At 40.0% G+C, this 27,947-nt stretch overlaps 1 protein-coding gene across 3 annotated transcripts; it reads left to right on the top strand.

Moving 5' to 3' along the window:
- The first annotated feature begins 126 nt into the window (after positions 1 to 126).
- On the top strand, positions 127 to 26,876 carry LOC132830061 (amine sulfotransferase-like). 3 transcript variants are annotated; one of them, XM_060847527.1, is made up of 7 exons: positions 127 to 207; positions 10,043 to 10,204; positions 12,580 to 12,776; positions 14,908 to 15,034; positions 18,448 to 18,542; positions 22,241 to 22,418; positions 23,554 to 26,876. In XM_060847527.1, the coding sequence occupies exons 1-7, from the start codon at positions 168 to 170 to the stop codon at positions 23,661 to 23,663; spliced, it is 909 nt and encodes a 302-aa protein (XP_060703510.1). In that variant the 5' UTR covers positions 127 to 167; the 3' UTR covers positions 23,664 to 26,876. The 3 variants fall into 3 exon arrangements, with proteins under 3 accessions (XP_060703510.1, XP_060703511.1, XP_060703512.1); XM_060847528.1 differs by lacking the exon at positions 127 to 207 and adding an exon at positions 7,784 to 7,986; XM_060847529.1 differs by lacking the exon at positions 127 to 207 and adding an exon at positions 8,244 to 8,260.
- The last annotated feature ends 1,071 nt before the right edge of the window (positions 26,877 to 27,947 follow it).

The raw sequence follows: 27,947 nt of genomic DNA, 5'->3' as shown, positions 1-27,947 counted from the left end.
TCAATGTTACTGTATCAAAATTAATGTGATAGTTTGTTTTAATGTAATGATTTAATCTGGAATGACTTTTTTTAGAAATTCTTGGAGATTGAAAGAAGCACTTTCTTGTGTTTCAGAAAGAATGGCTTGACTCCATCTACCAGGAGAGAGTGGCAGACTTCCCTCTGATGTTTGTCTCTGATGTTGTTGACATCCCTACCTCCCCAAGTATGCAGGAATTGGAAGATGTTGAAAATGTTGTCGCAAGTATAACTTTCTTATTAAAAAAGGGAGAGGAGGAAAAATGGAGAACTAAAAACTGTAGGGAAACTGCGGAAATCCTAACGGAAATGTGATATGAAAACAATTAGATTCAGGGGTCTTGTGGTGCAATGAACATGTCCCTATGTCAGATCATATCGCAGCTGCTCCAGAAGTATATAATAACATCTCTGAAGAGGTTGATCTAGAAAATATCTATTAGAGAAATTGGATTAACGGCTCTTGTGTCGCAGTTGTAGTGTTCAACTCCCAGTACCAGGGTTCAAGCTCCACTAATAACATGTCTGAACAGATACTTAATAACATGTCTATTCAGCCTCTTCCTGTAGCTCAGATCCTCCACCCCAGGCAACATCCTTGCAAATCTTTTCTGAACCCTTTCAAGTTTCACAACATCTTTCCAATGGGAAGGAGACCAGAATTGCACGCAACATTCCAGCAGTGGCTAACCAATGTCCAGTACAGCTGCAACATGACGTCCCAACTCCTGCACTCAATACACTGAACAATAAACGAAAGCTTATCAAATGCCTTCTTCACTATCCTATCTACCTGTGACTCCACATTCAAGGAGCTATGAACCTGCACTCCTAGGTCTCTTTGTTCAGCAACACTCCCTAGGACCTTACCATTAAGTGTATAAGCCCTGCTAAAATTTGCTTTCCCAAAATGCAGCATTTGGTATTTATCCAAATTAAACTCCATCTGCCACTTCTCAGCCTATTGGCCCATCTGGTCCAGATCCTGTTGTAATCTGAGGTAACCCTCTTTGCTGTCCACTACACCACTAATTTTGGTGTCATCTGCAAACATACTAACTGTACCTCTTATACTCGCATCCAAATCATTTATGTAAGTGACAAAAAGTAGAGGACCCAGCACCGATCCTTGTGGCACTCCACTGGTCACAGACCTCCAGTCTGAAAAACAACCCTCCACCACCACCCTCTGTCTTCTACCTTTGAGTCAGTTCTGTATCCAAGTGGCTAGTTCTCCCTGTATTCCATGAGATCGAACCTTGCTAATCAGTCTCACATGGGGAACATTGTCGAATGCCTTACTGAAGTTCGTATAGATCACATCTACTGCTCTGCCCTCATCAATCCTCTTTGTTACTTCTTCAAAAAACTCAATCAAGTTTGTTAGACATGATTTCCCACGCACAAAGCCTTGTTGACTATCGCGAATCAGTCCTTGCCTTTCCAAATACATGTACATCCTGTTCCTCAGGAATCCCTCCAACAACTTGCCCACCACCGACATCAGGCTCACGTTAAATAGTAGCACCACGTTAGTCAACCTTCAGTCTTCCAGCACCTCACCTGTGACTATCAATGATACAAATATCTCAGCAAGAGGCCCAGTAATCACTCCGCTGGCTTCCCAAAGGGTTTTCTAGTACACCTGATCAGGTCCTGGGGAGTTATCCACTTTTACCCGTTTCAAGGCATCCAGTACTTCCTCCTCTGTAATCTGGACATTTTGCAAGATGTCACCATCTATCTCCCTGCAGTCTATATCTTTCATATCCTTTTTCACAGTAAATACTGATGCAAAATATTCATTTATTATCTCCCCCATTTTTGGCGGCTCCAAAGGCCGCCTTGCTGATCTTTGAGGGGCCCTATTTTCTCCCCAGTTACCCTTTTGTCCTTAATATATTTGTAAAAACCCTTTGGATTCTCCTTAATTCTATTTGCCAATGCTTTCTCATGACCCCCTTTTGTCCTCCTGATTTCCCTCTGAAGTATACTCCTACTTCCTTTATACTTATCCCACCCCTCAAGGATTTTCTCATTGTTTAATGTATTTCGAGGCACATCAAACTTCATGACCTCTGGATTTGATCCCTCTCTCTGCAGGGCAGTAACTAACACCTGTTTCTCCAGTTCCCAATCTCTTATAACAAGCTTTCAACACATTCACATGACATACGCGATACGGTTTTTTTCAATCCAGCATCTTTACCAGATAGCTTACCTGACTCAACTTCTTCTCAATTTGATAAGGACCGCTAAACCTGGCTGTGAAGGGATCTCCTAACACTGGCGACAATACTGCTACGTCACCCCCTCAGGAAAACATCCAAATTTCAGAGCTTTTATTTGCCACCTGCTTCATTCTATGTTGTGCCCTCTTCAGGTGCTGTTTAGCTAACTCACCTACTTGACTTAATCTCTCCTTCACCTCAGATACATTATCCAAGTGTGAAATCTCTGACTTCGGTCCTGTCACTTTCTCTTTAATTAATTTCAAATTCCCTCTCACTTCATCCGAATATTAACTCAAAGGGAGTAAACTGAGTAGATTCATTTGGGGCATCTCTAATAGCAAACAATATGACTGGGATACCTTTATCCCAATCATTCGGATAAACCTGGTAATACACTTTTAACATAGTCTTCAGGATCTGATGCCACCTTTCCAAAGCTCCCTGGGATTCAGGATGGCAAGCACTTGACTTAAAATGCTGTATGTCTATCAATCCATGACTTCCTTAAACAGCCTAGCAGTAAAATTAAACTCTTGGTCTGAGTGAATCTCCCTGGGTAGCCCATACCGTGTGAAGAAAGCTACTAACTCCTCTCCCATCCTTTTTGCTTTAATACTCCATCATGACATTGCCTCTGGAAATCTGGTAGAGACATCCATTATGGTTTGCAAGTACTGGTTCACACTTTTAGTTTTCGGGATGGCACCTACACAATCAATCATAACCTGTGTGAAAATTCTTCAAATGTGGGAATTGGAAACAAAGGTACTGGTTGTATTACTACCTGTGGCTTACCTACCATTTGGCATGTATGACACTTACGGCAAAAGTTAACCACATCCTTGTGCATTCCAGGCCAATAGAAATGCTTTTCTACCTTGGCTTGGGTCTTCCTTACTCCTTGGTGACCTCCTACTGGTAGTTCATGTCCTACCTGGAACACTTAATGTCTGTATGCTACCGACAACACAATCTAATGCACTTCAGCACATTTCCCCTCTGTACTAGCGTGCTGTAATCTCCATTTTCATCTAAAGATTCTATCTTTACGAAAATAACCCTCAGGAATACATTCTGACACCTTTTGTTTGTGTCCATCATTATATATAGATTTTATTCTCTTGTCTTTCTGTTGTAAGTCCATTAGCCTTTCAGGACTAAACACTTCTGCCTGACCTTCTGCCTGTTCAGATTTTTCTTGCACCATTACATCAAACAGGGTGTCCACTAACTGAGTTTCAACTCCTTCATCTTTCTCTTTAGTTTTTACTTGGTGATGTGACTTATGATAGTGGGATCTTGTTACTACACAGTCTGGAAAAACTCACAGGGTATTTTTCTTTTAACTCCTCAGTTCCATGGTCTTCCTGTGGCTTCTCCACAAGGGGTGTCACTTTCACTGTGGATTCTGTTAAATGGTTCCCAAGAACAAACTGTATTCCTGGAACGGGCACTCTGTCAGTCACTCCCACTGTTACTTCCCCAGTCTTGAGTTGGTACTCCAACCTGATCTTACACAGGAGAATGTAAAATTTCTGTCTACCTATCCCACAAATTACCACTCTCTCGGGTAACAGGTTAGAAAGAGTGCAAATATGTTCATCTTTTAGTACTAAAGACTGTTAGGTCCTGCACTTCTGAAAATTATATCTTCTTGTCCTTCTCCCCTGTTCTTTCTGAGTACATTTTCCCCACAGAGGCACAGTTTTTATAGAAATAGGGCACTAACTTCATACTCAGCCCCTGCCTGGGCTGTGCACTCTTCTGCAGGTCCTTGACTTTTCTTGGGGTTTCCTTTACTACTTTCAGTGATGCCACAGGTTTAGCCTCTTTCACCACAGCTTTTTCCACAGTGCCTTTCATTAATGACCAGCACTGTGCCTATGTGTCCCACTTTACCACAGTGGAAATGGTTAGCACTGCTGCTTCACATTGTCAGGGACATGGGTTTGTTGCCAGATTTGGGAGACCGTCTGTGTGGAGTTTGCATATTCTCCCTGTGCCTGCATGGGTTTTCTCCACGTGCTCTGGTTTCCTCCCACAATCCATAGATGTGCAGGTTAGGTGAATTGACCATGCTAAATTGCCCAGAGTGTTCAGGAATGTGTAGGTTTGGTGCATTAATCAGGGGTAAATATAAGATAATAGGTAAGGGAATGGGTCTGGGTGGGTTACTCTTCAGATAATCAATGTGGACTTGTTAGGCCGAAATGCCTGTTTCCATACTGTAGGGATTCTACTATATAAAGAAGGCTTCAACATCTTTCTCATCAAAATGTGGCAATGTTTTAACATACTTGTACATATCACTACCTTCTCTCTTCATCTCCATCCTGTTAACTTGACTTTCCTGACTAATTCACAACTTCTGAAGTTTAAATTCTTTCTCCCTTTCTCTTTCTTCTCTCTCCCTTTCCCTTTGCTCAGCTAAGAACTTTCTCTCCCTCTCTTTATCCATTAACTCCATTTGCCTCCATTGTAATTTAAGTTTTTCTAACTCTGCTGCATTGGTTTGTTTCTCAGACACACCTAAGTGCTTGATATATTCCCTTACAGTTTCAGCTTTACTTTTGTCCCTGGTTTGACCCAATTCTGACCTATTTGCTAATTCTAAATGTATGGACATTTCTGTCTTTCCAAATTTTCTCGGCAAGTTTGGGAATCATCTTCAAACTCCTCAACTTCTTTAGGAATCTTTACAGCCATTTCTCTCGTTTTTAATTTAACCAAACACAAGTAACCGGAGTTCAACAAATTGGCTCACCTCCATTTTATTTAAAGATCTCGGACAATAATCGGCAAGTGTTTAAATCTGCTGAGATCTTTCATACCCCGAAACCTGTTCAAATCTGTCCAAATCTCAGACAAGATCTGTCTAAGCCTATCCAAATCACGGACCCGAGACCCCAAACTGTTACGACACAGCAGTTAAACCTTCTGTTAATTAAACTACACAACGAAAAATGATCATCTTGCCTCGTAATCTGTTAAAATATGAGTGACAGAGAACTCCCAATTCCATTATTTGAAGAAAATAATATCAATTTATTCCTTAACTCTAAAAGTGAACACTAAACTACAACTATTTACAACTCTAAGCCCCCGTCTCTTAACTGTTTATTATCTGTCTCTAACTGTATAACACGATACTGTTCCAATAAAAACCCGGATTAAAATTGCATCAACTTAATTTCAAAACAATACAGCAGCTATTATCGTGGGTATTTGTCTTCTTCTGTCTGAAGATATCCCTGGGTCATCTTCTTTTTTTTATCATGAAGATGTTTCATACAAGAAAAGCTACATTTGATAGAGAGTGTTTTGCTGGCAGTTACTCTCTCGATGGCAGTTACTCTCTCGATGGCAGTTACTCTCTCGAAGGCAGTTACTGTCTCGAAGGCAATTACTCTCACCATCTGACAGGTGTTTGTAAGCTCTCAGTGCAAAAACGTATTCACTCTCTCTTAAAGGTACAGTACATGCCTTCAACTGCAGAACAGTGTCAAAAGCCAGAAAAAAAGTATACACAGTCTGTTTTGCTATAAAGCGGTAGTTCTGTTCTCATACAACCCCGTGTTATAAGAAAGTCATGTAGGTGCAGCACCATTCAAACTCATGGGCCTGGAGGCACATTATAACCAGTACAGGCTTTAAAACGTCATGCTTTTGAAATGAATTCATCAATCACGTTACAGCGAATTTGTGTGAATGAAATGTGCGTTATAACAGAATGATCTGTAATTCTCTGTGAATTCATACATTGCTGATATCCTTTCTTAATGCTGCCATTTAGTGCTTACACGTAGCCATCTAAAATCAAAGTGCTCCACTTTTTCACAATTAATCTGTGAAACAGTTTTTCCACTTTTTAAAAAGGGACTACCTGCCGGTTTCCCTTTCTCTTCCTGCATGAGTAAAACTGGTGAGAGTAAACCCCTCATGGATTGCAATTTCAGCTGTTTTATGGGTTGTACTTTGAAGCTGGTTTTGGATAGTTCTGAAGTAGCGAGATGTTCAGTTATTGCCTCATCCAGATATTATAAAGTTGTGAAATTTGTGTCAGGTTAATTCTGGTGATTATGATCAAACTTGCGCACATTAAGAGCTACCCACATTGTCAATGTCCATTAAGTTAATCTATATTGAAATCTGAAAATAAAGCTCATTGCCAGGCCCTTGTTTGTTCTCAATGTGACCTTTCCTGGATGGATCAAATTTCAAACAGCAGTCATTTGGTGCTCAAAAATTGTTGAATTTGACAGAATTGAGACCTAAAGTATAGAAAAGTGGGTCTGGGGTCCGAAGTTTATCTTCTAATACTTAATTGGAACAAAGTTCACAGGAAACAACTGACTTGATCTGTCACTGGGGAAAACAACCTACTTTGTGATCATTTGGACTTTTGTCTGGAACAATCAGAAAAGTTGAAGACAGAGTTTAAGGAAGCTTTTAGTATCTTTTAAGAAGTAATCCTCTGAAGGTTTTCAAATCATGGTTGATTTACTGTTGGGAAAATGGATGTTGTGACATCTGAAGTTAGCCTGGTGATAGTTATTTTCCATCACCTTGTTGGGACATGTTATGACACAAGTAAAAGTAACTAGAATTAAGGCCCAGAGGTTGGGGCATTACAAGGCAGAAGCTGTTTTGTATGGTGATTTTGTGTGCCTGATGGCTCAATGTTATATTGAGTCGGGTGTGCTTTGGTCATCCAGTTTGGCTGTGCATGAGGGTAAAGTAATTACTCAAGCAACTTTTTGCTATTTCCTATTTCAGCATAGTTACAAGATTTACCCAACTTAAAATGAGTTTACAGATCTGGGTTTCAAGTGATTGGAGGAGCTGATTTGCAAGGAAATATTTAACTTGTTGCTTGTTTTACACTGGTGTTTATTTTGAAAAAGAAATTCTGTGTTGTGGTGTTAGCCATAGCTTGTACTTTGGTCAAATTGAGCAACTGTATAAAAGGGGAATGACACCCACGATATCTTTACTGATGTAATATTCATAAAAATGAATATAGATTCAGGGGTAAGTTCAAGGCCATTAATTAAATAAACCAGCGCAAAGAAGGATGGGAGGCCAGAAGAGTTCAGCTGCCATTGAGAGAGGCAACCTGCTGCTGCTGCTGCTATTGACAGAGTGAGAACTCTGTTCAGAGAAGAAATCAAAATGTAAGATCTCAGAAACGTGGTGAGATCACAGGAACTTGGTGAAATGGGCAGACGGGTGGTAGATGAAGTTCAATGCAAGAAATGTAATGCTTTTTGATCCAAAGAATACAGAATGATGGTTTACAATCAAAAATTCTACTCTAAAGGTTGTGCATAAGGAAAGGGACCGGAATGTGTGTGTGATTACATTTTTAAAGGTGGCAGCACAGGTAGAGAGCGCTGTTCATAATGGAGAGTATTCTAGGCTTATTTGATAGAGGCATAGATTACAAAAGCAGGGAAGGTATTTTGAATGTTTATGGGATACTACTTAAAGCTCAGCTGGAGTACTGTGTACATTTCTGCACACTGCACCCTGAGGAAGGATATGAATACATTGGAGTGAGTGAAGGAAAGGAATCCTAAAAATGATTCCATGGATGAGAATCTTCACTTGTGAAAATAGATTGGTAAAGTTGGATCATTTTTGCTTGGATCTGAGAAAGCTCAGAGGAGATTTGATGGAAGTTTATGGAATCATGATGGGCCTGGACAGAGCAGAAAGAGAGCAAATATGAGGTAAGAAAAAGCTTTTTCATACAGTGAGTAGTTTAGGGTATGGAATGTATAAGTGAAAATTCAGGTTGAATTCAGGCATTCAAGATGGGCTTTCAATGTTTCTATTTTTAATTTGATTTATTATTGTCACATGCACCAAGATATAGTGAAAATTAATGTATTGTGTGCTAATCAGACAAGTCATACCTGACATAAGTACATAATGATAACAGAATAGAATGCAGAATATTGTGTTACAGGTAGAGAGAAGGTGCAGAGAAAGGTCAACTCTCAGGTACAAGACGTCCGTCAATAAGTCAGATAACAGCAGGGAAGAAGTTGTTGTTAAATCATTTCTTACGTGTTTTCAAACCTTTGCATCTTTTGTCCAATGGAAGAGGGTGGGAAAGTGTCGAACCAGGGGTGGGGTCTTTAATTATGTTGGCTGTTTTCCTGGGGCAGCAGGAAGTGGAATGAAGTAACGAAGTCAATGGAAAGAAGGTGACTTCATGTGATGGACTAGGTTGTATTCACAGTTCTCTGTCATTTCTTGTGGTCTTGGGTAACCAGTTGCCATAGCAAGCTGTGATATAGGAGAAACTGAGGACTGCAGATGCTGGAGATCAGTGTTGAGAGTGTGGTACTGGAAAAGCGCATCAGGTCAGGCAGCATCCAAGGAGTAGGAGAATCGATGTTTTGGGCATGAGCCCTTCATCACCTGATGAATGTCTCTTGCCTGAAATGTCAACTCTCCTGCTCCTTGGACGTTGCTTGACCTGCTGTGCTTCTCCAGCACCACAAGCTGTGATATATCCAGATAGGAAGTTTTCTGTGGTGCATATACAAACTATATAAGAGTCATTGCAGACTTGCTGAATTTCCTTTGGCTTTTGAGGAAGTGAAGACATTGATGTGCTGTTTTGACATTAGCGTTGAAATGGATGGACCAGGATAGATCATTTACTCCCAGAAACTTGAAACTTTTAACCACCTCCACCTCAGCACCATTGATGCACACATGAAGATGACCTCTACTCCACTTCCTGAAGTTCATGACTAGCTCCTTTGTTTTGCTGACATTGAGGGAGAGATTGTTGTCTTCACACCATGCCACTGAGCTGCCGATCTCCTTCCTGTACTCTGTCCTGTTATTGTTTGAGATCCACCCCACTATGGTCGGGTCATCAGCAAATGTTTAAATAGAGTTAGAGCTGAATTTGGCCACATAATCTTGAGTGCATAAGGAGTATAGTAAGGAGTTTAGACTATAATCTTGTGAGCCACAAGTGTTGAGGATTATTGTGGAAGAAGTGTTGTGGCCTATTCTTGCTGATTACGGTCCGTAGGTCAGGAAGTTAAGGATCCAGTCGTAAAAGGGAGAAGCAGAGTCCTCAGCCTCAGAGTTTGGAGGTGAGCTTGTTTGAATTATGATGTGGAAGGAGAAATAATCAGTTGGTTTGAATAATCAATGCCCAGATGCAGAAGAATAAGTCAGGAAACAATAAATCAAAGACAGTCATTGCAGACCTGAATAGCCTCCTTCTGCATCATATCAATTCTGTGACACTGATAAATTTATGGACTAGTTGTTGAAAAATAGCACATGTTTCTATGGCATGATAGAAAAACGAAATGGCTATCTTCTCTCATGCACATATGGCACCATTTTATCTTTTGGTCTTATGCGATACTGTACCCGGCCGGTACTCCAAGTGAGTGGCTGGGTGGATGAGCAAGAAAATGGTAGAAGTGGGTGAGTAAGCAAATGGCTAGTAGGTAGTTGGTGGGTGAATGGTGGGTGAGGGGCTGACTAGGATGGCTGTGGGGCAGGAGATTTGGGAAAGCAAGCCTATTGGACTTTCAGGTAACTCCTGGAAATCCTTGGGTAATGCTGAATGGGCAGAGATTGAACCTCCACACACTTTCCCTGACTTTGTGCTGAGAGAAGGCGCAAGTTGTTGAAGCAAAGGCGTGGATAATAATTCTTGTAATATATTACAGCATTCTGGATTGATCTTGCAATTGCCTGCTGCTAATGTATGCAAAATGAAGCCTGAAGTAAATATTTTCTTTTTAGATAAAAATTCCACGATGGAAAACAGTGAAGAACCGCTGACATACTTTCAACACAATGGCATCTTATTCTCTTCACTGTTACACACAGTTGAGCGACTTGAATGGCTGAAAGAGTTCAACATAGATCCAAATATTCCGGTCATTATCACTTACCCCAAATCTGGTCAGAAACTGTTGTGATTTAATGTTGTTGTGTCCAGAGTTGCTGTACAATTACTTCATAAGAATGTTTAACATGTAGTTATTAGATTACTTACAGTGTGGAAACAGGCCCTTCGGCCCAACAAGTCCACACCGCCCCGCCGAAGTGCAACCCACCCAGACCCATTTCCCTACATTTACCCCTTTACCTAACAGTACAGGCAATTTAGAATGGCCAATTCACCTAACCTGCACATTTTTGGATTGTGGGAAGAAACTGGAGCACCGGAAGGAACCCCACGCAGACACAGGGAGAATGTGCAAACTCCACACAGAGAATCGCCTGAGATGGGAATTGAACCCGGGGCTCTGGCGCTGTGAGGCAGCAGTACTAACCACTGTGCCACTATGCCACCCATAATTATGGCTTTTAATTTGCTCTTCTGTTTGTGAGCTACTCCCTGTGAGGGTTGAATGCATGAATGAAGGTGATCTGTGAATCTGTGATAAAAATACATTCATACTCTTCATCTGTCAGGATCTCATAACAACTGAATTCTGTTATCGCTTGGGCTTGGCTGGTATGCACAATGCCTCGTTTTAAATGGAGTTATGGAAAGCAGCAGAAATCAGTCTCTGCTGATCACATTTGCAGGACCTAGAGTGCTGCCCAGGCACTTACTTTGTCCTTGTTAGCTTAGATAACCAGTGCCAGTCTGTGATGGAGAATATCACAAAGCGTCATGCATTTATCATGACAAGAAAAATAAGCTAACAACAGAATTACGGAATGATTTAATCACATGAGGCCATTTGACCCAACAAGTGTGTGTTAATTCTCTGCAAGAGCAATTCGCCAAGTCTCATTCCCTATTTCTTTCCAGTAACTGTGAAGATCTTTTCGGATAATTACCAGTTCTCTTTTGAAACCCTCAAAAGAATGTCACTTCTATTGACAATAGGTCATGGTTGATAACAAATGCAAAAAAAAAGAATCTATTTAACATCAGAATTTTCTCATCATTGGTCTCTTTTGTGATACGAAACCTCGAAGCTGAGAGACAAGGGATAGGATTTACAGATAGGTTGGCCCAAAATTCTTGCAATGTCTGATAGACTGGGCTGGTGTGGCCAGTTGCAAGCTGACCCCCACACGCATATCACAGCGTTTCCCAGTTTTTCTGCAACTGGAATGTCCACAATGCAAATGCAGTATTAAGAGAAAATGACTGCAAATGTTGGAGATTAGAGTCGAAAGCGTAGTGCTAGAAAAGCATAGCAGTCCAGGCAGCATCCGAGGAGCAGGAGAATCGACGTTTCAGGCAGAAGCACTTCGCCAACATTTCTCATCTAAGTACTATGCTCTTGCCCTATTTTCAACCACTTTTGGAGTTCTGTCACCATAGTTTTTCCAGATCATAGGGGCTGCTCCCTCATGAGAGACCAGCACTGCTCCCTCATGAGAGACCAGCAACTGGTGGTGATTTAACCTGAGGACCACCAGACCTCAGGCAAGGGAAGGGGTTGAGAAGGAGAGTCCTTTATACTAATCACAATGTGGTGATGGGAACTGAACCGATGCAGTTGGTGTCACACTGCTTTGCAAAGCAACGATCCAGCCAAATGTGCTGTACTGATTCCCCAGACACTTTTCAGTCTTTATAAATAGAAGCCTCAACTCTAGGTCAGAAACTTGTTTGCCCCATGCCACTATGAAGTCTTACAGTTATCCAAAGACCTGCCTATCATCTGAAACTTTAAATGGGGAACTGATAATGATAGCAAGTCCTACTGTCTGTAATACTATAACCAAAAGTGTCTCCAAGATGATTTTTCTGGAGAAACTATCTCATTGTAGAATGCCAATATAACTTAATATGACTTAAAATATATTCATTCCACTTAATTAAAGATCCCTGAAAGATAAATGAAAACCTTAATCTCATGATGTTGATGCTCGGAGCCAGTGTTTGTTCAGGATGTAAATAATTAAATTTGGCAGCAACCTTTAAATCAATAGTGGAAAGAATTTTAAAATTTGATTGAGACTGACATAATCCATTTTGTCAAGCAGTTTGTATATCTGTTGCATTTCAATTATTTCACAGTGGATAGTGTGCTGCTGACAGTTTCAGAACAATGACATCCCCCCATGTATTCTGATCCTCCTGCTTTGAGTGCATGTGTGCCCCCGACAGAAAAAACGGAACAGTCTGTTTTGTCAATACAAGAGTTGCTATTTATTTAACGATATTTCTGTTGATGATGAGTGCATAAATTTTATGAGTAAAGTCACAAAGAAAATGCATATTGAACCTCCCACACCAAATAGAGAAGCTAAGGCACCTTTTTCCTTGTTTTTCTATTAATTAATTACTTTATGTCTCTCTGGTTCAGGAACAACTTGGATACAGCAGGTCATAAGTCTGATTTTGTGCAATGACAATGATTCTAAAAAAGAGATGAACCTCTATAAGAGAGCCCCGTGGATGGAGATTACGAGAAGCAAGCCTGAAATCAAAGATTATCAGATGTTGACAACACATTTAAACTACCAAATGGTGCCAAAATGTTTGAAAAACAAAAAATTCAAGGTGTGTTTTAAACCAACTTTAAATATAATTGCAATCCAATAAGTTCTTTGTTACATTGAAATTGTAAACAATCTATTTTTCCGATTAAGTTCAAATATACAGAAAATAAACTCTCACCACACAGTAACTCTAATTTCTAATGGCATATTAGTTATATTTCTTTTATGAATGTGATACATTTTCTTCTCAAGTAAGTAAAAACCTAAAACTATCATCCTAAGTATAGAGTTGATCAATGTGGCTCCACCCCACCCCAGTCTGGAACTTGTCTACGCTGAGGACATTTCCTCAGTGTGACTCACTCAACTGAAGTGCAGTAACTTGCTGAGTTAGCTCACCCAACATATTTTACTTCATTTGTTTGAATTAAAAGTTGAGCCATGGTTGTGGCATTAACATTTAAGGTGCCTTAAAGGTAGGCAATCTCTTTGAATGTACTGTTCTTTACTCTCAGTCTATCAACTTTTAAATAGATCAAGAGTCCTGGGTTCAAGTGCCCCCTGGTCCAGAGATGTATAATGGTGTCTCTGAACATGTTCATAGACCAACTTGTACAGTGTGGTTGAATAGTTGGCATTTTCCATTACCCTTTGGCAATGTCGTAGACTTTGCAAAGCTCTTGTCGGAGCTTGCTTTCGAAGTTGCATACCCGATTGCTGTGAATTGAACATGGAACTCCGAAATAGGTGAACCAATCACACAGTAATACCTTGGCAATAATTTAGGCTTTCTGTCAAAGCTGGGAATGCCCTGTATGAACTTGAAGACATCCATGAGTCTGAGAATCTGCTTGGCCCTATTAATTGCTAGGGTCAATGTCTGGAAAATCCACTGCAAGGACTTCTTGAGGTCTTTTGATTACCAGGGACCCCATGCCAGGGTGAGGTTGATTTGCTTCTTTGGCCAAAGTACACCTCTCTCAACTTCATCAGAATTCCTGTACATCAGCAGCCATTCAGGAGCAGTAACACTGCTCTCTGACCAGAGCAGTCATTTTCCCATTGCTTGGTGTTGTGCTTGATCGTGGACACCAATTAACACTTGCTACTTGAGACTGTTAGGAAGCATGAGCTGCATCACCTCTGCCTCACTGTCATGGAGCAGCCTTCAGAAAACTTATTGCTCCTGTTTCCCGGAATGACCAGGAATATTTTTAACCCCACCTTGGTCTTTTTGAATGCGAAAGTGTTGGACAAGTAGTGTGATTCAGGATCTCAACATCGTTTGTGCCTGTTTGGATTCCTTCGTCAGGTGGCATCAGGTTGGCAGTGTTGAGCCTTCTTGTCGTGGTGCAGTCAATGTCAATCAGCTGTGCTGTCTGAGCGCCTTTTTGAGACAGAGATCAAAAACAAAACTATTCTTGGCACTATCTCAGTTTGGACCTCACTCATAAGCGCATTTAAGCGACTTGGGGACAGAATGCAGCTTTTGACGTGTTAATTGGCAGAGTACCAGTCATCAGCCTTCAATTAGCCTCAGGTTATTCTCCTGCTGTGGGGAATTTTCTGGTGAATGACCTCAGCATTTGCATTGTATTTGGCCTAACCTGTACTGGATCTTGAATTGAAACTAATCATGTTCAGTGTCCCATTTGCAAGTGTCAGCAACCAGCAAGCAGAAAGTCGGAGTCTCCTTAAACATGGGGTTTCATCTTGTGCAAAATTTTAATTTGCTGCCAGTATGTCCACAGTTCAATGTTTTGACTCCTGTAAGATAGTACTCGATCTTCATTCCGTTTGTTTTATGCAGTGGTGTGAAGTTGAAGGGAAGCCACCTGTTGCAATTGTTAGAGTTTCCTAAACACCTGCCGTGCTGGTGACAAGGCTGTCAGCTGGAAAGTGCAGGCCAAGGGCAAAACAAAAGTAAACAGTGCAAATGACCTCCAAAGGTTTGGAAACCACCTCCCATTGAGTGATGAAATACTCTGAGAACAAGTCTTGTGGGCAAAGCTGATGAGTGATAACTGATTTCTCTTTGTGGATGCTGCCAGACCTGCTGAGCTTTTGCAGCAATTTTTGTTTTTGCACTTAATCGAATTGTTTGGGTGGCTTATTGTTCGGTACAGACATTAGTAAATGAACAGCAGCTGACAACTGATTTATATTTGTTCTTGTATTTGTTTCCAACCCAGATCATTTATGTCACTAGAAATCCCAAGGATGTGATTGTGTCTTCATATCACTTTCACAAATATGGTCGTTTCTTGGAGGCACCAAAGGATTTTCAAGATTTCTTGGAGAAATTTGTTGAAGGAAATGGTATGTTTTTTTTTGAATGTTTTACTTGAACTTATCAAATGTATCGCATTCTTCCCTTAATAGGTATTTTTATTGAAAAAAGGAAACTTTCAAAGATCTTTTTACAAAATTAGAGAAGCAATACAAACAAGTATAAACACCAATATAAAATTAAGTAAATAAGAAAAAAGAAAAGAAATAAATGATAACCAAAACGAGAAAAAGAGAAAAACCCAACTAACTACTGATTTATCTTACAAACAGCCAAAACATAAAATAGAATAATATACATTACTCGCGATAAACAACAGAATAATTGAACAACTAAGTACATGCTCAAAATAGATTTACATCATGTCCTTTGTTTTAATAATCAAATTGTTTAAGATTCTCTGAGCTAGAAATTCAGCTCCAAAAGTCAAAACCTTCAGAGGGATGAACACAGCTCTTTGAGCTGCTCCTGATGTGGTCCTACTCTACTCCGTATACAGGGATGAACATACATGCACACTCCTGAAGCCTCCCAGCTCATCATATCATGATATCAAACAGCTCTTCCAGCTTTCTCAGCCATATTGGTGAAACGGTCCATTTTCCACAAACTTCAGCATGTGTCTAGAGGGTCAGCCAACAACAACTGATGAGGATGGCTTGGGTGGGGGAATATGTAAATTTATAAAGAAAATTGATGTGATGGTTTTGCAGAGAAATTATTGTGACAATGATACCCAGAGTGAGATAGAGTATACAAGTATTTAAAAGCAAGCAAATAGGGTCAAAAAGAGAAACTGGCTCATTTGATACAATACAAATGATATGTGTAGTAAGAGGAAATTATCTAGGATTGGATGGTATTGAATTCACATGGATGGAAGTAAGAAGTAACAAGGGAAAGAAGACACTAAGGTCTTCCAACAGTTGGTGTTCTATTGAACAGAATTAATCAGGATATATAATGAGGGCATATGAAAGAGGCAGTATATTACCAAGGCAACTTTAGTCTTCAAGCAGATTAGGACAATCAAACTGGCAAAGGTATCCACATGGAGCATTCTTGGATTAGAACAACACATTGATGTTCCAACCAGGGATCAGGTTACTTTGGATCTGGTAATATGTAATGAAGCAGATTTAATAAATTATCTCAGAGTAAAAGATTCCCTGGAGAATAGTGACCATAACATGGTAGAATTCACTTTAAAAAACTTGGATCAGAAACAACAGTGGTAAACTTAAATAAGAGCAATTACAATGGAATCTGGGCACAGTTGACTGGAGTGGACTGGAAAGTAATTTAGTGAGAAAGGTAGGTGATGAACAATGGCAGACACTGTTACGACATGGGGTAAACTGCCCTGCTCAGTTTTAACCCAACAACACAGGAAAGATTTATTCTGTGCAGCAATCTGTGAAAATTTGATAGGCCAAGACCCTAGTTACAGTAAAAGTAACAACTTTATTTTTTAAAGTATAACAGAGAATAATTAGCTAATAACTATTTACAACTCCTTCCTCTATCCTATCTTTTACCTTCCTTTTCCACAATACCAGTCCGAGAAAACTCCCAATTAAGATTTACAAAACAAAACTACTGATATCAAAAGCAGGCAGCTTTTGATTCTCCTCTGTATTCCTGTCCTTTTTCCTTCTTCTTGGGGATTCTGTTTCACAGGTTACTGATTGATAAAGGTACCTTTAAGAGAGCTACTTTCAGGCAGAATTTACTTGCTCAGCTGTTCAATTTTCCCCAGCCTTATACCCTCATAGAATCACATTATGTCATTGGCTTTTAAGATTGTTAATAAACTCAATTCAAACTTGATTGGAGGTGGATATTTTGGGGTATAATTTAAGCTGATTGGCCAAAATTGTATTTCCTTTTGTCTCGAAGCACTCAGCTACTTGAGTTGATCGACCAAATGTTACATGATTTTTTTTATTCCCAGAACACTTGGTGCTGTCAGGTAGTTTTTGCTAGCTTTTAACTCTCTTAAAGGTGCAATACACTCACGTCTTCATAACAACACTTTTAAAAAATGTTTATGACTCACAACAAAGACATATTCCAGTGAGGAAGGCAGATCCTAGTAAGGGAATAAATGGATCAAGGAAGTTAAGGATAGTATGTAATTGAAAGAAAAATATACAATGTGGCAAAGTTTAGTCATGAACTAAAGGACTGGGAAAGTTTTAAAAGCCAAAAAAGGCCAAAAAATAATTGATGGAGAAAATGCACTGAGGGCAAACTGGTAAGCAATATCAAAGGAAATAATAAGAGCTTTTTTAAATACATAAAAATGGAAGAGAGAGTCCAAAGTGAACATAGCCCCTTTTATTGAAGAGGATGAAGAATGGGGAACCAAGAAATGGCTCAGGAGTTAAATAATATTTTGTGACAATCTTCACAGTAGAAGACATGGATAGCATTCCCAAAATGTGAAACAATTGAAGAGTTAAAGTAACACATAATAACTATCACTAGAACAAAAGGTATGAAGGAAACCAATGGCACTAATGGTTGATTATTGTCTTAGATCTGATGGGTCCAAGGCTTTTAAAGGAAGTAGCTACAGAGATCGTGGACACACTGGTAGTAGTTGAACAGGAATCTATAGATTCTGGAATAGAAAATGGCTGATGGAAACACTTATTCAAAAAGGGAAGGGAAGGGAAAAAATCAGATAAATATATGCCAGTTAGCTTAACACTGGCTTGCTCTTTGGCACTTTGCCATCTCTCTGGCATCTATCCTCCATTTTTCTTACATCCCTTTGCTGGTCATATCTTTGATTTTTGTTGACTGCTGTCAGCAGAGCAGACCGATTTTCTCCTTGTCACACCTTCATTTCGATCTCTAGTTCACTTTACCATCATGAGCACTCTTTATATTTTGCTGGGGATAGCCTCACAATCAGTTCCACCCACGACTGCCAACAGCCTGGCAACCATAACTTTCCAGTTCCTTTAATTTCTGATGTACAGTAATATTGGTCTCGAATTACCTCAGTTTCTCTCACCACAGATGCTGCCAGACCTGCTCAGTTTCCCCTGCACAGTTTGTTTTTATTTCAGAAATAAATATCTGCTGTATTTTGCTTTTATTTGAGAGCTTAACATATCATTGGGCAAACGATAAAGTCTTTTGTGTAATAGGAGAGGATTTAGAAATACATGATATGTTCAAGCACAGTCAGCATAACTTTATGAGATGAAAATGATGCCTGGCAAACTTATTAGTGTGCTTTCTCGAGGAAACAAGCAGGTGAGATAAAAGGGAACCAGTAGATCTGACATTTTTGGGATTCGAAAAAGCATTTAATAAGGTACAGCACAGGATCAGTACTAGCCACAATTATTTACAATATATATTAATAATATGCAGTGACAGAAATGAATGTTTGTGGTTGACTCACTATATTTATCCTTCTTTGAAGTATTCTATGGATCTTGGTTTGAACATATCAGAGACTGGCACAGTCATAAAGATGAACTCAACATCTTGTTTGTGGCATATGAGGATATGAAAAATGTAAGTGATATTTGTTTATATATGGAACCAAAGATGCTGAATAAATCATGAACTATGTGGACCTGAAACAATTACAGCAGGGAATATGTTATTAAATCTTCTGTGTCCAGGTTTTCTATAAATCAGAATGTTTACTTTGAAGAACATGCTCAAAATTCTAAGTATGTAAATTGAATGGGCAATTCTATTTTGGACAGGCAACATCTGCCGGCCGAACTAACAACCAGTGCCCACAACCCATTAATGAATGAATAAAAGAAAGTCAGAATGGCTATCATTTTGGGAAAAGTAGCAGTTGCTTTCTTCAAACTACCTCACTAGAAGAGAGATTTGGCAGCATGTTTAGTTGACAGTGTTGCTGGTTAAACAATAACAAAGGTGGAAATCAGCAAAACGTTCCACATGGTTAGAAATATAAAACAAACAAAAACGGGTAAAATGGCTGGTTAATGTTAACATGTGGGCCGTGCTTCATGAGACACTGGTATCAGTACCAGGGAAAGTGAGGGTTGTCCCATTGAGATGGTCTGTACTTGAATTTTGGTGGAACCAATGTTCTCATGAGCTATGCAAGTAGGGAAGCAGAAAAGTTTTGAAACTAAATATTGAGGATAAGGGATCATAATAATGAAAAGGTGATAAATCAAAGAATGGAGACATGGCAAGATAGAAAAAATATTCATTGAGGAAATGATAAATCAGGAAGTGGAAAAGAGTGATGAACTCAAATAAATTACAAACATCAGAGAATTAGTATTGAGTAAATTGTTGGCGCTACAGGCTGACAAGTTTCTGGGTCTTGATGGGTCTTTTCTTTTTGGCACTGAAAATAAGTGACTTATCAGGTGGTTGATGCATCAAATGTAATTTCCAAATTTCCCTATATTTGGAGAAGGTTCCATTAGAAAAAAGGAAGTTGGACAGATGCCAAAAACTAGGTTACAGACAAAAAAAAGGCAGATGCTGGAATCCAAGGTAGACAAGCAGGAGGCTGGAAGAATAAAGCAAGCCAGGCAGCCTGTGGAGATGGAGAAGTCAACGTTTTGGGTGTAACCCTTCTTCCGGACTGGGGGTGAATCTAAGGGGAGCTGCAGATAAAGGGGGTGAGGAGCAGGAATTGAAGGGAGGAGAAGGGGCTGGGAAGGGAGTTGGGCAATAGAAAGGGAGGTCACTTGAAATTGGTGAACTCAATGTTGATTCCTCGGGCTGTAGGCTGCCCAGGCAGAAGATGAGGTATTGTTCCTCCAATATGAGGTCTGATTCATTGTGGCAATGGAGGAGGCCAAGGATATCATGTTGGAAAGGGATTGGAATAGGGAATTAAAATGGGTGGTGACTGGGTGGTCTGGTTGGTCCCTGCGGGCTTGGCTAAGATGCTTGGTGAACTGTTCCCTTAGTTTACGTTTGGTCTCACCGATGTAGAGAAGACCTGATGCGGTGGAGGGCGAGGAATTGGGAGAACGGGATGAAGTTTTTGGGGAGCGGGTTTGGGAGGTCAGGAAAGCGGAGGGAGTTGTCTGAGATGGACCAAGTGATTTTGAGTGCGGGATGGAAGTTGTGGGCAATGTCAATGAACTTCTCCAGGGAAAATGTTAGAAGCTATCCTCTTGGGTACACTTAGGAACCCCCCCCCCCGAAAGCTAAACCCTCTGGAGGGTAGTAAGTTTAAGGATGAGGTTCCAAATGAAGCATAAAGACCTCAATGGTGGAAAATGGGAGCTGAATTTAAATTAGAGTATCACAATGCTTGTCAAGGGTGAATGAAGTCTGCAACAGAGAATGGCTGCCAGTCATTGCGGCTTCCGGATCACTGGGCTTCAAACCCTATCTATAATGATCCATATGGCGGTTGTCTGTTCTCCTGCACCCACACCCCCACGTTAAAAGACATTACACACAGGCATCCTCCCAAGAGGTTCCTGTCCGACTTACATCCCGGACAAAAGTCCTATGGCGAACAGCTAGTAGTGGAGGGGGCAGGAGTGTGATATCTGGAAACCTTTAGTCACCAACAGACACTAGGTGGTGGGTGTCAGACTCAGTCGTCCTGCTTCTGGACGACAAGATAGAGCATTTCCACAGCTGCACTCACCCCTGTTTAGGAACTGCGCTGCTCAACCCAGTAGATGAGGGGGCTGGGAAAGGTATTCTAATGATACCCTGCCTCAAAATTCCCCGACTGGGTTACTGGGTCCAGAGGGATCACTCACATGTAGTCAGAAACAAAGAATAATAAACTTTGGAGCCTGGAATATAAGAACCCTGACTGACCTGAGAAGTGACCAAGCTGAGAGAATAACTGCAATCATAGCCAGAGAACTGAAGAGATGCCAGAGCGACCTTGCTGCTCTTCCTGAAGCCTGTCATGCTGATGGATGGCACCTTCGTCTGGAAAGGGAAAGCTGCTGATGAGCCCAGAATTCATGGTGTTAGATTCACAATTAAGAACTAGCTCATCAGTTGTCTCTCTGAACTTCCTTACTCATGGCAATCTGTCTGACGGTCACCAACAATCAGATGGCTACAGTAGTGAGTGCGTTGCCCCGGTCTTTGACTTGGAGGTGGAAATAAAGGAGACTCTCTATGCTGACCTCGAAACACTGTTGTCAAGCATCCCCAAAAAGGACAAGGTAAATCTTCTTGGAGACTTCAATGCCAGGCACAGAAACAACCACTTTACAAAGCCATCATTGGCCAATCTAAGGCCTTTGACACAGCCAACCATCAGGCTCTGTGCCGGATACTGTCATGATGCAGCTACTCTGATAAGTTCATCAGGATACTGAGGCTGCTGCATGTTGACATGTCTGTGACAGTGCTTAGCCTGAACTTTTCACAGTAAAGACAGGGTCAAACAGGGCTGAATCATCGCACCCATTCTGTTCACCAACTTCATTGATGCCACCCTCCATCTCACTGCCCAAGGAAATTCAAATCATTTAACGTATGGATCACAGACTATTCAACCATTATAGCCTCTAGATCAAGGACGAGTTCTCCAATACCTCCACCTTGGAGATTCAGTATGCTGATGACAATGCCATCGCAGCACGCTCTGTGGAAGATCTGCTGTGAATCTTGAATGACTTTGCCAAGGAACAAAAGCTCCAATGCCTTAGCCTTAAACATAAAAAGCACTCTAGTTCTCCATCAACAGTCTCCCCACCTCTCCTACAACAAGGGCCAATGACCATCTCCTTGAAAACATGGATCACCTTCCATACCTCAGCAGCCTTCTCTCCTCCAAGGCCAACTTCAATGCAGAAATACAACAGCCCACCTGAGCTGTGCCAGTGGAGTCTGTGCCTATCTCAGAAGAAGGGTGTTTGAAGACCATGATCTACAGGCTCAGACTAAACTTTTGGTCTACAAAGCCATTGTCCTTCCCACATTCCTCATGGAGCTGAAATGTGAATTACCCACAGTGGGCACCTTAATGCACTGAAACAACACCAGAAGCTATTAATAAATGCACTAGAGCAGGGCAATTCATTCTGACGATGTTGAAAAATATTTGAATTATAGTCATTATGAGGCAGAATACAATTTTTATGATCTGATTAAAAATGTTATTGCTAAGTTGGAAGTAAATGTGTATACCTTAATTATAGGAGAATGCTAGTCAGATTTATGAATGTTAGCAAATAATTATGTTTTAGATTTATCTTTGAATGACTTCCCGTTCTGAATTATTGAAGGATCTCCGGAGTGTGGTACAAAAAGTTGCATCTTTTCTGAATAAAAAATTGGACGAAGATACCTTGGAGTCAATTTTGAATCAATGCACATTTAAATATATGAAAGAAAACCCTAGAACAAACTACAAAGATCTTGCAGAAATGTTCAATACAGAGAGTGGGTCTTTCTTTAGAAAAGGTGAGTAATGCAATGATCACAAGCAGGTTAGTACATATCAGCTTTATGGTTGCTTGAAAGATTAGTATCTATTCAGCCCTTATTTTTCCTGAGAGGAGTTTAAAAAATAGAAAATATGTAATAATAATTGGCTTAATAGTGCATTCTCACCATCAATGGTCTTCAAGGATGGTTTCTTAGATGTGGTCATATTCGCTGAGTTGGGTAGTTGATTTGCAGACGTTTTGTCCCCTGTCTAGGTGACATCTTCAGTGCCTCCTGTGAAGCTCTGCTGTACTGTGCTTTCAGGAATTTAGTTGACTCCGTTTCTGCTGCTACTCGTTGCTGGTTCTGGTTGTATGTTGTCATGGCCAGTATGGCACTCAGCCACAGACTCTATCAACAAGCACATTGACTTACTCCCAATATACCGGACACTACAATGAACAAATGGAATCAGCAGAAATGGAACAAAATAGAACCCAGAAGACACAGTAGAGCAGAGGAGGATCCAAAGCACTGCAGATGTTACCTGGACAGGGAACGAAACATCTGCAAATCAACTTCCGAGCTCGACGAACATACCCACAACCACAAGAACTGGAACCCGAGTGACAAAACTTTACATAACCCTTGAATGTTGTCTTAGACTTTTTAAATGTTTCTAGTTTACGGTGAGTATCTGAAATTGCGATAGATTTTACTTAAAATTGAGAAACAAAATTCCTTAACAGAAAAACAGCATTAGTATTAATGTTCAATGTTCCAAATTAGGCAGGAATGTTTCACCGTAGATCTTTATTTGGACTCCATAGGGGTGATTCCAAACTCCAATATTTCGTACAGTAACATTACACACACAAAGACGCCATCTCAGGAAATCCCTGGTGACACTCCATGGATATAATAATTTTGATGCCCCATGCTTTTCAAAGTTGCAATTCCAATCATGACCTCAATAGTAATGGTCTATCACAGAACCATTCAATCTGTGTTTCTGATTCAGATTGAACTGATGTGCAACGTTATAAATGCATAATTCTGTTAATAACAGATGAATAATCGGTTACTAATTTCAAATTTATGCTTATCTATATACTGTGTCTATGTCAAGCACATTTCACTAAATATTTAATCTCTGATTATCTGCTTTCAGGAATTACTGGAGACTGGAAGAATCACTTTCTTGTGTCTCAGAATGAGTGGTTTGATTCCATCTACCAGGAGAAAATGGGAGACTTCCCTCTGAAGTTTGACAATATGTGACTGATTAGACTTCATTCCCAAATAATTTGTCATTTAAAATTGCAAACTGTGTGATTCTCTCATAAATTTCTATCGAGCTTTTCCTGATATATCCTATAAGGGCATGCAAAGAAGTTGCAGCAACAGAAGTCTGCATTTTAGCTTTTCAAGCCTGCTCTATTTTACAAAAATGTAGCTGATCTGATTGTCACTTCAAACTCACATTTTTGCCTACCAATGATAATCTTTCACCCTCTTTGTTCATTAAGAATCTATCCATCTCTGACTTAAAAATATTCATAGATGTTGTTCCCACTGCCTTTTGAGGAAGAGAATTCCAAATAAGCTACCCTTTATTTTTAAACAAAGGCTTCTAATTCGAAATTCTCCCATATTGAAAAATATCCATTAAACATCAAACCTGACAAGACCCTTCAAGATCTTGTATGGTCCAGTCGAATTAGCTCTTATTTTTTGAAACTCCACTGGATCAAGTCCATCCTCTTCAATGTTTGCTCAGGAAACCAGGCATTGCTTTGGTAAACCTTCTCTGTTCTGTTTCCAATGTATCCGTATTTTTCCTTAAATAAGGTGACCAACACTATACATAGTACTTGAATATGGCCTGACCAATAGCCGATATAACTGAAGAGTGACCTTCCTCCTTTGTATTCACTTCCCTTTGCATTAAACAAGAATTTTTTTCTTGGATCCAGGCATTTCATTTTGTCTCGAGACATAACAATTTCAGAGAATTACTTATTGGCTTTCCGTTTCTTTGCCTCAATAAACCCCTTTCTCAAAATTGTCCCTCACATAGCCCAAACCTGGTAAAGCTGGCAGTTGTTGCCTTTCCCTTACAACTCCTGAACTGATTGGTTTTCTGGGCTACTTCAGCGTTAACCATGTTACTGTGCATTTCGGATCATATGTAGGCTACCAGATAAAGATGATGGATTTCCTTCCCTCAACAATATTAGTGAACCAGGTGGATTTTACAATAATCAACAATGATTACATGGCCACCATTAGATGAGTTTTTAACTTCAAATGATATTAAATTCAAATTTCACCAGCTGCCATAATCAGATTTCAACCCATGTCCTCAGAACATGAGCCTGCATCTCTGGATTTCTCAACAAGTGATATTTTCATTGTGCCACATCCTCCCCGCAATAATAAAGAAATATATCCTGCATCCCTTCTTAACCACTTTACCAACTGCCCAGATATCTTTTGGAACCTGTGGATATAAGCACTCTAATGTCCTTCTATTGGTCTAAACTTCTCAGGACCATTTATAGAGTATTTCTTTGCTTTGTCCAAAGTTGCAGATAACACTTCTCTGAATTGAATTCCATTTGCTCATCTGACCAGTGTCAAAATATTTTATTTTTCAAGGGCTTCTCTTGAGATTTTCTTCACGGTAACTTTTTGTGTTTTATGGGCTACTTTTTGCAAGGGCTCCTTTCTCATGCTCACTAACTCCTTTCTGAGGTGATAAGGTCACAAAGTAACTTCTTGATTTCTCTTAATGCATGGGATATTTTTGCTGATCTTTGGTATATTTGGGCTCTCAGAATTAAAAGTTTTCAACAATATCCTAAAGTAACTTTACCCTAGTGAACTTAAAGCCACAATCATTAATTTCCTTTGCGCCACAGTATTTAAATTGGCATGTGACAACAGGCATACTTTAGCAGCCTCAGGCTTCTACTTTAACAACACCAGCCACTCTGCAGCTACATTCCCTCCAGACCCCAGGACTGAAAGCTTTGCTCCCCAGCCCCTGGCCTCATCTTCCATTGCCACAGTCTTCTGCCTGGCAGCCTTACTGACTGCTCCCACTCACGTCACTGATGATCCGATTGCAGACTGTTTCTTTGCCATGTTTGCAAGACAGAACCAGCCTGTGATTGGAAGTGCAACTCCTCGTAGACATTGTCCATTATTTTGATGGGATAGCTTTACTCTCAGTTGGTGTCCACATGAGATGGGATTAACTCCTAACTTCATGGTGAAAGTGCTCCTGAGTAGCAGCAACCAGAATATGATTGAACGTTACATACAGTTTAAGGGAGAGCAGTGTGGGACCAAGATTACTATTTTAAATTGTGCAGACACTTTGCAATAAAAAATAAATGGCATGCAGCCTTGCCATGCTTCAAAATGCCTTAAAATGACTATATTTGCACATGTCTCTGGATTAACCTGATTATACTTTATTAATTAAAAAAAATTCTAATCAACCTGCTCAGAGATGTTATGAGACACCCCTGGAACAGATAGAACTTAAACCTTGGCTTCTGGCTTAGAGATTGGGCTACTACCACTGCACCATCTTCTTCTATACTTGTCTGCACTTCACTCCCTGCTGAAGCTCCAAGCTGCCTCCAAGAACATTCCAACCTCCCTTAAGGATGGTGTCCCCGTTTCAGTTTTGATGTGTCCTGTCAGACTTGCATAGGTCCCATCTTCCAGATGCAGAAACCAGTGTGATTATGGATCATAAAGCCTCCATCCTGCTCCTGTTCTTTAGCCACATATCGTCTATTCTATTTGGCTATTCCTCTCCTCGTGAGCATGTGGCACTGGGAGTAATCCAAAGGTTTACACGACAAGTTTCACAAGAAAGTCAGTTTTAATATTCCAAATTTACAGTAGTTTCACTTGTAGGAAAACAAGTAACAGACAAAACAGTTGCCCTCCCAGACCTTTAATAGGGATAAAGTTAATTGTTTGTTCATTCTGTTTAATGGTCTCTTGTCTCAGGATATTACACTTCCCCATTTAGTGTAAATCTCAGCCATCCAATTCCTTATGATTAATCGTTTACATCTGTGGATTCCTCGGTGTGTTTTTCTTCTGTTTCATCATCTTCCTCTGCAATGTCTTCTTCTGCATCTTCTTTCTCCTCCTCTTGTTTCTCAACCTCTTCATCAGAAACCTCTTCATATTCTTCAACCTGTGCATTGAGGTCCATGTCCATGCTGAAACAATGCATTCTTTCAATTCTATCACCATTCGCCTTGGTGTATGGTAACTGAATGTAATGTGGTGGTCTCAGATAACACAATGGCAAGGTCAGTGGCAGTCTCATCATCCTTGTTTTCCTTAACTTGTTTCAGCATCTCTTATCAAAGGATGTCTTGGATTAATTTGAAATGTCTTCACTCAAATGGTAACTGTTGAAATATCTTATCACATTGAGAAATAAAGATTTCTTTTTTGAAACTGGTATTTCGCTGATTGGTTGTTTTGGTCTGCTTGTGGGTTTTCTTTTTAAACTTATCTTTGCTTGTGGTGTCTGCTGTAGTTTGGAGTAATTTTTGACGTTGGATAATCTCACAGAACGGCAATAACAGAGAAGAACAGGGGGCCCATGCAGTCATTTGGACTCTGCTGATGCCTCCGTTAATTATATGGGCATATGATTGAAAAATGTACAGACCTGTATATAACAATGAGAAATTCCAATCTGTGTATGTAAATATTTACATATGTATGGCATGACCAACTGTACAGACCATCAAATTATTTTATGAATAAAGTATATTTTTGTAATTAAAAAAAGTTTTTTAAAAAATATGAATAACTCTGGGATAAATAAGTCACAACAATAACCATAAATTAATTTGATTGACATAAAAATCCAATTGTTTCCCTAATGTGTTCTGGAAGGAAACACACTGTCATATTCTGATCTGGCCGACAATGTGGTGCTGGACACAACACAATCATCAATAGAAATATTCTGCGATTGAGCTTGCTTTTGGCATTACAACATCTCTACATTTATATTGCCTGTAGTATGTCTGACACAAATGATCATAGCCCCTGAAAGATCTTGGGAAAATTGGAGGATAAATTTCCAGGCAAGGGGAGACTCAAATCTGATAAAGTTGAAAGGGACTAAATACACGACAGCATGAAGTTTAAGACGAGCACCTGAAATAACAGGCTAAGCCCTCATCTCACCCTCCAGTGCAATCCAGAAAACCTTATCTTGGCCAAGTTTCAACTGTGCAATAATCATGAAAATATGGCGGCCAGCACACCCGGTGTGGGCAGATTGAGTTTATTTCGTTTTGTCTGTCTGTTTCACAGAGATTACTAATATTAGTTTGTAATTAACGATTACATGATTGGGATTGTCTGCCCTGATTTTCTCCCACTAAACCAGGAATTTAGTTTTAGTTTATCAGTATCAGCTACTGATTTCCTGATCTGAATCATAACACTTTGTGATGCATTCCTAAAATAAGAAGGACTAAAGTACAGATAAATCTGAATTGGACATTCCTC

This window comes from Hemiscyllium ocellatum, chromosome 30 (genome assembly GCF_020745735.1).
Source record: "Hemiscyllium ocellatum isolate sHemOce1 chromosome 30, sHemOce1.pat.X.cur, whole genome shotgun sequence".
Classification (NCBI taxonomy): domain Eukaryota; kingdom Metazoa; phylum Chordata; class Chondrichthyes; order Orectolobiformes; family Hemiscylliidae; genus Hemiscyllium; species Hemiscyllium ocellatum.
The sequence above is the reverse complement of the archived record's forward strand: the minus strand, read 5'-3'. Positions and strand labels throughout refer to the sequence as shown.